The sequence below is a fragment of the Balearica regulorum genome, chromosome 7, assembly GCF_011004875.1.
Source record: "Balearica regulorum gibbericeps isolate bBalReg1 chromosome 7, bBalReg1.pri, whole genome shotgun sequence".
In the NCBI taxonomy this organism is placed as follows: Eukaryota; Metazoa; Chordata; class Aves; order Gruiformes; family Gruidae; genus Balearica; species Balearica regulorum.
The window spans coordinates 14,096,795-14,110,779 of record NC_046190.1 but is presented as its reverse complement, the minus strand read 5'-3'; the positions used below and the strand labels follow the sequence as shown (position 1 = coordinate 14,110,779).

General features: G+C 42.8%; 1 protein-coding gene across 7 annotated transcripts in view; it reads right to left on the bottom strand.

Moving 5' to 3' along the window:
* SH3PXD2A (SH3 and PX domains 2A) overlaps positions 1-13,985 on the bottom strand; it is a 269,997-nt gene that overhangs the window by 13,774 nt on the left and 242,238 nt on the right. For all 7 annotated transcript variants that reach the window (XM_075757990.1, XM_075757991.1, XM_075757988.1 and 4 more), the window contains 4 exons: positions 9,152-9,269; positions 3,308-3,642; positions 2,385-2,434; positions 130-249 (listed from right to left, as the gene is read on the bottom strand). In XM_075757990.1, coding sequence (XP_075614105.1) covers positions 130-249; positions 2,385-2,434; positions 3,308-3,642; positions 9,152-9,269 — 623 coding nt within the window. The remainder of the gene's footprint in view (positions 1-129; positions 250-2,384; positions 2,435-3,307; positions 3,643-9,151; positions 9,270-13,985) is intronic.

Here is a 13,985-nt window from a genome sequence, read left to right as displayed (position 1 = left end):
AGAGATGACAAGGAACATGTTACTTAGACAAAAATCAACTAATTGGTTTTCACTCCTCCCCTTTCAATCCAGTCAGTCCCCTGCAACAGCCAAATATTACAACTTTCCAGCTGCACTATTAAGGCTCACCTCTGCTTTTTGTCCGCCACGAAAGCTTATGCCATCAGAGATACACGACTGGAACTCTGCAATGGTGTAGTATTCCACTTCCACAGAGGGTGGCTCTGGTGGTTTGGGCAACTGAAAACCCTACGGCAAATAGGAAGCTTGGTTCAATTAAACCAAAGTAGTAGTGGGCTGAATAGCAGTATGAAAAAATATTTGCCTTTATTCACTAAAACTCTTCTTCCTAGTGATAACTTCCCAGTTCTCCAGAGTGGAAGCTGATGTATTGAGATGGGCCACAAAAGAGAAGCCTTTCACAACACTCACTGTTCATGCTGCCTTCACCAGCTATTAAAACTGCGATAATCTTTACTTGAACAGTAAAACATTTTACTGATAGGCCATAAAGCGTGAGCTGCCATTCCAGTCATAGTAACAACAGCCCATTTACTCTGAGATTTTGTCCAGAAAGACTCAATCCTGGATGGCTTGCCACAATTGCAGAAAATTGCATTGCAACAGGCCCATAATAGATTCTGCCTATCATCAAATATACTATCTTAAATGTAATCCTAATGAATTATTGCTCTTAATCTGCTGCTGGATTTTTAAACAATCTGAAATAGTCAGTGATATGAGACAAGGAAACAAGGAAAATATCATAGACCCCTATGAAGAGTTTTGCTCAGCTAAAGTGAAAGAAGAAAGGAAGGACTTCACTATAGGATCAAAAGATTCTAGTTCCTCCCAGTAACAGAGGTCCAGAATCTCTACTCAATCCCAACACAACCTGCATTTAAATTGCACAGAGGCTCCATGAGGAGCAGGACACTGCTATTTACAGCCATTCTGGTAGCATACCAGACTCCTCTAAAAGCTAAGTACCTTTACATTAAGCTGTCACATTTTAGAGTTTGTTACAGTTATTTTAAAAGTGATAAATGGGATAAGAGTCCCTTCAATAATTTCAATATCAAAAGCTTTTCAGATTAGCACATTGCTCATCTATAGAATGACTAAATCATGGTAAAGCTTCACAGCTTCTGCACTTCACTGCTTGTGGTTCTAACACAAGAACTGCAGTATGTCAGGATCTCTTGAACACGGGTCAGACCTGCCACAGATAGACACAGAACAACTAAAGACACAAAATGATCCTAAGCCGTTAATGTGCATATGGCAAATGGCATACTGTGCTTTATTCACACGGTCCCCCATTTCTCAAGATATCCTGTTGTAACTAACAACCCATGTTTCATCACGCACAGCATGTGGCATTTCACAGAGAATGTATCACTGTACCTTAGGAACCGTGTCTAACAATGTTATAATTGGATGTTTCTGCACTATAAATGCTGAAATACAGCAGAAGTGCAGCATAATAAAATGCCTTCAGATAATAGGATGGTTTGGATTAAATGAAGATAATTGGAAACAGCAGATATGTTCAGGGTTTCACATATATTATCATTGTTATTTTTAGCACGTGATTAAGTGTAGTAGCCTTGCCAGAACAAAGTCTAATTGAAAGAGACACAAAGAGAAATAGGAAGAAAATGCTAGTATGTACTCATCTCGTTTGTTAAGAGGCATCTCAGATGACACAGAAAAATTACAAGTCACATACTAGTCATAAAGGGCACAACAAAGATTAAACACTATGTATTGCCTAGTTATAAACACATTATTAGCATGATTTTTATGCAAATAGATTACTGAGTAGCTCCCATCTGAAGATGACATTCCTAATCTCAAGTTGGTCCAAACTTCCAGAATTCTAGCTTTGAGGATAAACAATCATAGGCTGTCTCAGTCCTGTAGTACACATCCTTCCATAAGATCCCAAGTCACTTTAAACATATACAAGAGTGAAGCTTAGCCACCTCAAAATGGTAGCAATGGCAGGAGGGGAAGTGTTCCCAGTTGTTAAAGATAAGAGAAGTACAAAAGCTCCAGACTGGGCTACAGACACAGAGGAACTTTAAACCTTCTGAGTCAGCCAAATGGGCTTTAATGCTCAATGCATGGAACACAGTAGCTTCAGGATGTTCTCCCTTCAGTTTAATACCTTCTTAGTTGGGGCAACATTTTGAAAAACAGAAATCCCTAATTAACATTAGGATGGCCAGAGGATTGCTCAATACTTCAACAATAAAATGAAGAGCCATGGAAATAAAGGATCTCTCAGATACCCCTGCACTTTGTACAGCTGCAGGACATCTCATAAAGCACTTGCACACCTACCCCACTGTTAACATATACCATAAAACAATACAAACCAGACTGGATTCTCTTCGTGGGGGTGGCCTTGTTCTTAGATTTGGAGAACCTGAACAGGGAAAGAAGAGGCAAGAATTTACTTAATTTTGTAAGTACTGCTAAACACATTCTTCAGCAGCTCTCCACTACTACACAGTTTGAGAATATTAGAAGTCAGTATCTGCAATATTTCAGGCATCTCTATGAAGCAAGATAGGAAACTATGAGGGTATATTAGAAATACCAAGGTAGCTTAGCTATGCATCTCAGCTAAGCCAGCAAATTTAAGAGGAAATCACTGCCAGAAAGTAGTGGATTGTATCTTCTGCTGGAACTGACCAGCTCCGTTGGAGATTGGCCAGCAAAGAATTGGCCTAATATCTAGTTTTCCCCCAGCAGTAAAAATAATCCGCTAAATTAATAACACTCACACTGTCCTCTATCGTAGTATCTTGCTATTCCTTGCACAGACTAGTGTTAGCATCTGCATTTTGCAGATGAAGTAGTAAAAACAACATAGCAACTTGCCCCCAGGAAAACAGCAGAATGAATGCAAGAAAAAAGACATAGGTGGTCTCCTTGACTTTAACACACCACCACATCATCTACATTACTGGGGCTGGGGGGCACATTTTAGAGTTTTATAAAGGAAAAAAAAAAAATCTTCTCTGGGCAAAAGAAAAAAGTAAAAGCATACTGGCTAAGATAAAGAAGAACCAGACAGCTCTTGTATAAAGTGAAGTTAAATTTTATCACTACTAATGAAGGATCACGTCTTGGAATCCCTGCAGATCTACAGACAATGCAAAGATCTGCTCATGTGGACTCAGTTATAAGACCAAGACACATGGGACCTTAGCTGACAGGCAGTGTCAACCCTGAAAGGTAGAAAACAAGAATTTATTGCAAGCCAGTGGAAACCCAGACTACTTTACTGCCTTACTTATTTGAGCTCTTTGAGGTGCTATCCTTGCTACGGCTGGGGATCCCTGCGCCAGTTTGGAAGCCTGCTTGTCTGGCGTCATCATGGCATTGCCATTAGAGTCATTGCACAGGATGGGCAAACTGATTTCCTTCTTGGTGATATGAGTTTCTGCAGTCTCATTTTCTGCTTGAGTTTCCTTGTCAGTGGATGATTTCTTGTTCAGCAGGTTACTGATCTCCATGATGTTTCCTATGATTTCCACTGGCCCAGTTAAGTTCTTTTTCCTAGATGGAAGATCATCTTTTGCCTTCTTCAGATACGAAGCTGGGGCCCAGCCCTCTTTGCCTAGATACCTGCAGATGCAAAAGGAAACATCATCACAAACACAGTCTTCTCACGCGTTTCAGGTATGGCAGCTAAGGCAAAAGTGATGGATGATAACATAAAACAAAATTTATGGTTCTCAGATAAGGTTTTGTGGTGTCTATTAGTTTATTACCTATTAATTAGACATCTCAGTCAGCTGAGCTAGCAGTGACCTGTGGACTGCTGTTACAAGCCACTTCTCATCCTAAGGAAGGAGTTTCTCTGGGTAAGAAATAGTTACCCACAAGGGAAAGGGCTTCACCAGTTTGTTTTATGCCATGTTCAGACAGTACTAGGCAAACTCAGTATTTTCCCCTACAGCAAAAAAGCAAACTAGCAAGTAAAATATTTTAATAGTTTTAACACTTCCTAGTGGCAACTCAAAATGGAAAAGGACTAAAGTAAGAGCGTACAGAGCCCCTACATCTGCAGTTTATAAGGCTCTTGTGCAAGCCTCCCCTCTTGCAATTGTAATAACAAACACCATCCCTCCTCCCATAACTGCCAGTCCTGTATGATCAGCTTCTCTTATGGAGAATATGGGACTCTTAAACCACTGCAGCTTCCTCTAGCACTATGAGATCGAAAAGCAATTTGTCTGAAGAAAAATGGCTTTTCCTGAACAACCTAGGAGCTATTTGAATAAACTGGGAAATCTGAACAGACACTTGAATCCAGTATGTGTTCCTGGAACACCAGCCTGAGCTGCTCATGCTACACTTCAAACTAAAGTCATTCTTCCACAACTGGGCTTTTGGGAAGATGGTTTTTCTAACTCCTGCCATTCCTAACACCTCAGCAGGGATTTCAGATTACAGTCAGACTCCAGGGAGGACCACGTGGATGAACTCTGCTTTCCCTAACGAAACCCTAACTTGCTACAGAGTGAGTCACTGAAACCCTTCTCTCTTTACTCCCTCAAGATACAGATCAAGCACCTGTTTAGGGTAAGTGGGAAAGCAGGCACCATTAAAACCCTGGTGCTCAGGAAATCTGCAGGAAATACAAAGGTTAAAACAGTAGGACTCTAAAGCTCTTTAATGAAAATGGAGACTCATTAGACAGCAGAGGAAGGAGCTGGGCGGGGTGGGGGCGCAGAAATATCAGCAAATCATTCCCTGGCAGATGAGTGTGTCATGCCAGTACTTGGATTCTGAGATTTGCAGTGAGATTTCTGCACCAGGGCACACCCTGGGCCCATTCACCACATCCAAACACTCAAGAGTGGCGCTGGGACTTTATGGGGAGAACAGGAAAATGCAGAGTAGGTTTACTTCCCTGGACTTCTCCATTAGTCTTCCTATACAAAAGCAAATACAATTGCTGTACTTCTAGCAGTGACCACAAGGACCTTTCTGTCTGAAATCCCGGCTTTTCCTCCCCTATCACCTAGATCAGCCAGGACACTAGAGATGCTGCCTCTCCCTACGTACCTGCCTTCTGTCACACACGAAGGCAAAGATATAGAATCTACTCCACTCAGAGTGTTTAGCGACAAGTTTTTCCAAAGATTCTGGTGTCAAAGGAAAGCATCCGAACAGCTCTAGGCTCTGTTTGCCGCATGGAGACTAACAAGAAATAGCAAAACGGTAATGACTTGATTTGACTTCCAACAGATACATAGCATCCAGCCATTGATACCAAGGTGCAATTTAGATCTATGCAATTCTGTCCCCTTTGAGGCTTTTCTGATAAGCCTCAAACCAAGTCAAAAAAAAGAAAAGAAAAAAGGCCTCTATATGTGCCACATCCCCTGTTGTGGCAAGACATCTCTCAGTGCCATTTTTCAAGCCCTGACGACTTTTGGCTTCATCCCCTTTTGCAGCAGACAACCCTTTTGCAGAGCTATGACCAATACTTTCTGCTGCCTATGCATCAGGGAAGGTTGTTTTTGGTGTGGTGGGGTTTTTTTGGTGGGTTTTTTTTTTTTTTTAAAAAGGATATTTATAACTTTACATGATCTGGAGACGTAAAGGTTTTCATCTGTGAGAAAGCCACATTGGCCAATGCACTGAGCGCTCCAGTTCCAAAAGTTACTTTCAACAGAGCTTGATTGTGCAAAATCAGCAGGAAAAAACAGTTTACATCCATCTTAGTTTGTGGGAGACTTAATATGTTTAAGATCAGAAAGGCAGCCACAGGCAGGTTCTGTACTGGGTTGTTAGTTCTCCTGCCAACTGTACGTATCTGGATCAGCCCATATAAACCCGCTGCTTCAGATACCTCTGATCTCACATAGTTTCTCCCAATGAATAGTGGAGGCAATAGCTGGACAGTTAATAACTCTGGGCAACATACCCTCAGCAGAGAGGCTGTTGCTGGTTATTTCTTCCTGTGAGTTAGTAAATTCAACCTAAGTTCATGCTGAGCAGTAGCTGCCAGCAACTGCCATTTTATTTGTGCAACTTCATAATGTAAGTCAAATAGGCTTACATTTTTCACCTTAGTTCTTGAACTCAGGAATCTCAAAGCCCTTTGTAAGCATCACCTTAGAAGGCTACTTGATCTCCCCATTTTATAGGTGAAAAAACTAAGGAAACTGCTAATTAGCTTCAGAGAAGTCCTGAACCAGTAATGGTCTTCATTTCACATCTAAGAGCTGAATCACAAGTATTCTTCCTTCATTATATTCACAACCTACTGGAGACATTTCAAACCCCATCCAAGATTCCTCCTCATTTCAGTGCCACTATCACACCCAATTGCATTTTATTCACATGGGCTGAGGCTCAAAACAAACCACAAAATGAAGATGCTGGCAAAGAACAAAAGCTTTACTTAACATATTGCTCCTCACTTGGCCTGCAATCCACTTGGCTACTGTCACCTGGAGGTGACAGTAACTGACACAAAGCAAGATCTAAATAATGGATGTAATGACAGCTATGATCATAATGGGAAGCAGACAAATCCACTGAACTCAGCAGAAAAGTAAGAAGGATCCCAGGTCCGAATGTTCCTTTTGCTTCTCTAGAGTACCTATGATTTTTTTAAAAAAAGTCATAATGCATACAGGGCAAAATAAAGGAAGACACCAATATTGCCTCTAGCTTCTACAGCATTGAATTAGGAGGGTTGCAGAATTAGGTGCAGTAATTTGGTTCCTGGGTAATTCCAAAACCCTCTCTGTTTATATTACATGAAGGAAAAAATGGATTCAAACCATAGGAATGTTCAAAAAGAAAAAAAAAAAAGAGTCAGAAGTGCCTCTGCGAGTCTGACAGTCACATCTGCTTTCCAGCTCCAGAGCACTGGAATTACTCCAGAGGGAAGCAAACTAGGGGGAAAAAAAAAAGGAAAAAAGAAAAAGAAGGACAGGAAATGAGGATCAGCACATGGCCAGGAATTTGGGGAAATTACATATTTAAGGTGGAACAAGCTAATGTCTTTAAGGTGGATTCCATTTGCAAGCTTCTGGATTTGTTTTTATTTCTACACATTGATGTGTGTGTTTGGTCTCCATTACCCAGCCCAGCAGACAAGGAAGCAGGATTCAGCTGCTGTATCTTCATGCTCCCTCTCCCCTCACACTCACTGCATGAGGAGTTGCTCCTTTTAAGGCACTCAATACTCAGAAAAGCATATTACTGCAGAAAAGGAATCCTTTTCTGGGTGGTACCTAACAGTATTCAGAGCAGTTGAAACAGCACAAAAAGCTGGAGGTCAGCCACCCAGGCTGCAGGGATGGATCACTGCATCAACCTTTCCAAAAGTTTTGTCCATGGGATAAAAACCTGTTTCTAAGAACAGTTTAATCCTCCAGCATAGTGCTCCAGAGCAGCAGAGAGGATAATAGCTGATAGCTAACACACTTGTCACATACATATGGGGAGCACCTAAACCACCTTTCAATAAGAAGGGTTGCTCAACTCAAAATGCCTCTTAGAAAAACCCAAGGGCATGGTGCATTCTCCAGCTACCACGAGCAGCTAGGACATCCACTCTCCTTCCAGAAGGCCACCATGAAGGAGCCACTTAAGCCACTGCAGCAAGCATCACTGTCACCAGAATGCACTTCTGCTATATAGAAAAATGTGTACTTTGGGTTGGCCCAAAGGAGCATGCGAGGAAAAGGGGAAAAGAAAGAAAGAAACTGCTTATTGTAGAACTATTAATTTGGAACCTACAGTAGTAATACGTCTGCATTTCAGAAGGAGAATACCAAAATAAAGTAAAGATGTCTTGCAATGTTTCTCCACTCAGAAAACCTACATGCTCTTGATTCCTCTATCTGCAACTTTGGATTCCACTTGTGGGAATGATTAAAGGAGAAAAAAATGTGACCTGATCAAATCCAGGCATTTCTGAGTTCCTCCTATCTAGAGTGCCTTCCTGGCTCCACTGCTATCTTTATTAGCCTATTCCCTCTATAGGGGCACTAGAGAAAAGAAAAGAAAAAACCAGAAACAACAGTTTTCTAAGTAAGGGACATCAAGAAAAACAACATTGCCTCAGTCAGCATTTTCATAGTCCTCATTCATAGCTAATAAATCAAGCAGAATTCAAACAAAAGCAAGTTATGGCTTGGGGAGGGAAAGGGGAAAAAATAATCACTATAATTACAGGCTGAATGGAAAAAGATAACTAGATGAGATGTTTTGCACTGCTCGACAGATAAAACTTCGTTTTTAAGCTACCTGTTGTATCACAGCTTGTTTAAAGAGAAATAGGATGTTACAGCACTGCCAGATTCATAGATACAAAACAAGGGACAGAATCATGACAGACCACTAAAACCTAAGTGCTGTATGAACTTAGATGGAGGAAGCTCTCATTAAGTACTTATCCTGACACCTTCTATCATTATGTGAGACATATCTAACCTCCATTCTCCCCACAAGCTTTTAAAAAAGGGGATTCTTAAGTCACAAGTCTCCTCTATGACCGTTGTTTCAAATATATAACAAAGTTTGATACATGATGATAACTTTGCCTGCCCTTGGAATCCAGTCCCTCTACATTAGGAATATCTAACATGGACAGGCAGAAATCAGGCAGATCAGTTGAAACCATTGATAAGTTTGGAAAAGGGCTATAGCCAAACTGATCTCTTATATCCCTGAAAATAGCACCACCTGACCCAAACAGCTCAAGAGACCACAATCAGACTTTCAGTATCGCTATAAATAGATTTAACTGTGTTGCAGAATAACTCTGATACTGGAAACACATTAAAATTACACACAACAGAAAGCTTTGTTAGGTCTTACTGATCTTAAGTCAGATATGGGCTTTTAACTTGAAGGAAGAAAAAAACAATAATCTACAAGTTCAGGAATTCTCCCACTGGAATAGTCCACAGCTTTTGCAGACACTGTTACTTTAATCACCATCGTATCATCTTAGCCTTTTCTTTACATTTCTTCAAGAAGCATTATGAACAATTTGGGCTTTTTTGCCCAGCTACAGAATTATTTAAATACTAACATTAAGTGAATAATCAGAAAAGTTCATTGTCACAGGTTCTGCAGCAATCTGGCTGCACAACTTCTTTACCTTATGTACCACCATCCTTCCAGGTTCTTTTGGATGACCTCCACGGTGACCCCTTTTTCAAACCCAATCTCATCCTTCCCCTGGCTGGCGTACGGCTGAATGGTGACATATTTCTCTTCTAGTGAAGGAAGAAAAGGCAACATCAGTTAGGGTCAGAATTAGTCCAGCTGTTTTTCTGTTCTGCTTGCTTTTAAACTGTTATGCAGTGATTACGTGGAGCCATTACAAAAGGCGGAGCCCTGCTCAGGGGCCCACTGATTATTTATGCTGACGACATGATAGATAATCAGCCTCTTGCCACTACCCTGCTGCTGATAATCTCAAAGTGTTTCCATGCCAATAATGACACAAAGTCCCCAGAGAGCTTCCCCCCTTCTTCCCCCGCCCCGCCCCCCCCCCCCCCCCCCCCCCAAGTTCCTCGAGTGGGTAAGGGAGAAGATTTGAAGCTGGACTTAACTCTCATACTGTAACTTGACAGAATGAACCCAGCTGCCAAATCAGCCAAGCGTCACCACGGGAGCTCCAGCCAGTTGGCTCTTCTGAATGTGCACATGGCCGTACAAAGCATTGTGTTACTGAAACTCGAGCCCTGCATCCCAAGAGGGACAGATCCTCACAACTCAGAGGGGCTGGCCCATCCCGCTGCTCTCCTTTGTACCTCTTGAGCAGTACAGGACTACAGCAACAAGCTTGAAACAGTATTAAAAAATGACAAAAGAATTAAGGGGTTTGCATTTGACAGGAGACTATGCAGCATCTTGCATTCATGGGTTGTGAAGTGTTTTGCAAACATACTTTTGCTAGACCTCCCGCCAGAGAGATACACGGGTGGCAGTGGTAAAGGAGGGCCAGAACTAAGCTACATACTTCAAAAGCACAGGCTACATTTCAAGTACAGTGATTGAGCCAAAAACTTAGCATCCCTATTCATCTCCAGCAGCTATCCCCTTCCCAGCTGGGCAGAGGTGAACAGGCTTACTGAGAGCAAGGCAATGCATAGAACAGAACAGACACTTTCACAGCATCTTCCTCCACCCACCAGGAGTCATTTACTGCAGGATTTCCAACACACTCAAGGTCAAATTTTTCCTCCATTACCTTCGAAAATTACAACTGATGTTGAAAACGCGAGCTACCGGCCTTGCTCTGCAGCAGCAGATACAGAAAGTGTTACCAAACCCCTCTCCTGAGCCCAAGTTACAATGCATGTAACAGCATGAGTTTCTGTAGCTGGATCCAAAGCAGAGGCAAGTAAGCAATAAAGCGCACCCCAACCGGCCTTCCTAGCACTTTCTACTGGCAGTTGCAACAAGGCACGGCCAGGAATAAATACAGGGTTGTCAGTGCACAGGAATTGGCAGGAAGTAAGTGAATCCAGAGCTCCTGATCATTGCAAAACAAAGAAGCTATGGAAAGGTTGCAGCAGCTTGAGGCAAATGCTTTTTTGGAGAGAACGAAGCAGGCCCAACCATCTGTGTGGTATTGTGGCTCAACAGCATTTTGTTGCTGGGTGAAGCATGGAAACTTTTAAAAAAACCCCAACCAACCCTTACAAAGTAACAAATAATACCTCAGAAGGAGGGGGGAATGTTGGCAGAGCATCTGATAGCAGAAAATTCGGCAAAGCTACATCTCTTTCCTCGATGGGTTGCATTTGGATCCTTCTAATTCTGATGGGGTAAACCCTTTGCCTCCAAGAAGAAAATACTCTCTCCTGCTCTCCCCTATGAAGGCTGCTTTACTGTTTTATCACTGTTAAGGAATTCCAGCTAGTTTGTAATTAGCAACATCAGGATATGACACCTTCCCCACAGAAATATTCTACTGCAAGACGGGGCAAATGAAACCCAGTTAATGAAATCCAGCTTCAAAGTCACAGGACAGCTTTCCTAGCTGGGTTTCTGTTCTGCATGGTAAAGGCAGACTCATTTTTCCTCTATTTCTAGTGACTGTTGCTGAAGGAGTTATGTGTCCAGTTTCCACTGCATGCAAAGCCTCAAGCACTAAACTGAACTGCAGAAGATGCCTGGGCAGCTAGAGGTCATGCCTGAGAGGAAAGCGCCAAGGGAAAGGCCAGGTGCTGATAAGCACTGCCCATATACACATTCAGGCACTTCCAGGGATGTTTCTAAGACAGTAATAAAGAGTTAAGCCATGTGTTTGCTGAGCTGTTGGAAGAAGGCCCTACTTTGTCTCTCCCCCATACCAAAGCCACTTTACAACCCGGGCTATCAGAGTTCACCCTTGCCACTACAGCTACAACTGAAATTTCTCTGTCTTATTTTTCCTCCACGTAAACAGCAGCCCCTGTTGCAGTTATTCAGCTCCTCTTGCTGGGCAGAGTGGTCTCACTTTTCAGGGATGTGACCTCCCTCCTGTAGAGGACAGGGTAGGAGGCCAGAAGTGAAGTGCTCACTCCTGGATTTCAACACAGCTTTCACAGAGGGGGAAAAAGGACTGAATGAAAGTAGGAAGGGAAGACAGGAGAAAAAGAAGTTCTTCCATGAAGCAAGACAACCAAAAGAGTGTTAAAAATTCACTTAGAAAAGAGGGTCCTACAATGTTTTTGTTCAGCAGTTCTATTTTTAAGCCTACAGATCAAAACCAGGAAGCCACTATTACAATTTCCCCTTGCAAAGTGCTTTCACAGCAAAAATCACAGCCATTTCCAAGATTACACACGTTTGGTTTCTCACAGTGGGTGCAGGGGATACCACAAACATACATGAAGTTTTAACTTAAACAGTATTCTGGAGATATGGGCCCCCTTGCAACCAAAGTGTAATTCTGTTTTGCTTTTCAAAGACTATCTCTAGCCAGTGGATGTTTTGTATAAACCAAGATTTGCTGAAGGGAACAGCAGAGCTTTCAGTAGACGCATCACTTAAGAGGATTGATGTAGCATTCGACACATCAGATTACCATTTAAAAGTCTTTAAGAGAAGATAATTGACACTTCATGACTGATACATAGAGTTACTGGAAAGGATTAATACAGATAAATGGCTTCATGAGAGAATCAGCAGAGCATCAGCCAGTAGAAAGACAGTGCTCTGAACTACACTGAAAAATCTGAAATATCATGCTGGTTTTCTTCAGATATTATGACAAGCAATCATATAAAACACACATCAGTGAACCAACCTAGACCTACCATCAAAGTTGTATGCCCAGATCTACAGAGAATGCAAAAAGTGTTTAATTTTGATTCATTAAGTTTTGACTTAACAATTACCAGCCAAAAAAAAAAAGCAAACAAAAGTATAATTTGTATCCTCCAGCTGCAGCTTCCATTACATCAACTTCACCATTGAGGTCAAGTGGGCAGAATAAACTTTACTACGTGCTAACAAATCACGTGCATCAGCTAAAAGGCTGCATTTTGGAACTAATGGGATGAGAGTCCTACTCCCCTTCAACATCTGCTGAAAACTGCGTAAAGAAACTTCTGTTCTTAATGTGACGCCCAGAGATCTGTTAATAGGTGTATTGGGTTTGCGTGGCAAAGTTTTGGTAGCAGGGGGCTACAAGGGTGGCTTCTGTGAGAAGCTGCTAGAAGCTTCCCCTGTGTCTGATAGAGCCAAAGCCAGCCGGCTCCAAGACAGACCTGCTACTGGCCAAGGTCAAGCCAATCAGCACCTCTGTGATAACACATTTAAGAAGGGAAAAAAACAAGTTAGAGGGAGCTTTTGCAGCCAGAGAGAGGAGTGAGAAGATGTAAGAAACTCTGCAGACACCAAGGTCAGTGCAGAAGGAGGGGAAGGAGGTGCTCCAGGCACCAGAGCAGAGATCCCCCAGCAGCCCATGGTGAGGCAGGCTGTCCCCCTGCAGCCCATGGAGGAAGGATGAGGGGGTGTAGAGATTCCACCTGCAGCCTGTGGAGGACCCCACACCAGAGCAGGTGGAGATACCTGAAGGAAGCTGTGACCCTGTGGGAAGCCCATGCTGGAGCAAGCTCCTGGCAGCACCTGTGGACTCATGCAGAGAGGAGCCCACATCAGAGCAGGTTTGCTGGCAAGACTTCTGACTCTGTGGAGGACCCATGCTGGAGCAGTCTGCTCCTGAAGGCCTGCACCCCGTGGGAGAGACCCACGTTGGAGCAGTTTGCAAAGGTCTGCCCCTGTGAGAGGGACCCCATGCTGGAGCAGGGGAACGATGAGAGGAGTCCTCCCCCTGAGGATGAAGAAGCAGCAGAAACAACGTGAGATCAACTGACTGCAACCCCCTTTCCCTGTCCCCCTGTGCCACTGGAGGAGGTTGAAGCCAGGAGTGAAGTTAAGCTTGGGAAAATGGGAGGGGTGGGGAGAGGTGTTTTAAGATTTGGTTTTATTTCTCATTGCTCTACTCTGTTTTGCTTGGTCATAAATTAGATGAATTTCCTCTCTAAGTTCAGTCTGTTTTGCCCATGACGATAATTAGTGAGTGATCTCTCCCTGTCTTTAATCTCAACCCACAAACTGTTCATTATACCTTTTCTCCCCTGTCTAGTTAAGGAGGGGGAGTGATAGAGCAGCTCTGGTGGGCACCTAGCCTCCAGCCAGGGTCAACCCACCACAATAGTCAATTAGCCAACTTCACTTATATTTCTTTACTTCTAGTTTGCAGGTCAAAGGTATCTTCCCCAGCTGAACCGAAAGAGGTGCCTCTACTGGAAATTCAGCTGCACTAGTAAATCTGAACAAGGCATGTATGAAGAAGCAAAGCCTGTTTGGCAGAGCTACGATACAAGTCTGTCACATCATGCACTATCCAACTGCAACCCACTTAGCTTGGAAGACAACGATTAGTATGTGTCATTCTTCCCTCTCCCTGGACACAGACACTATTTAAAACA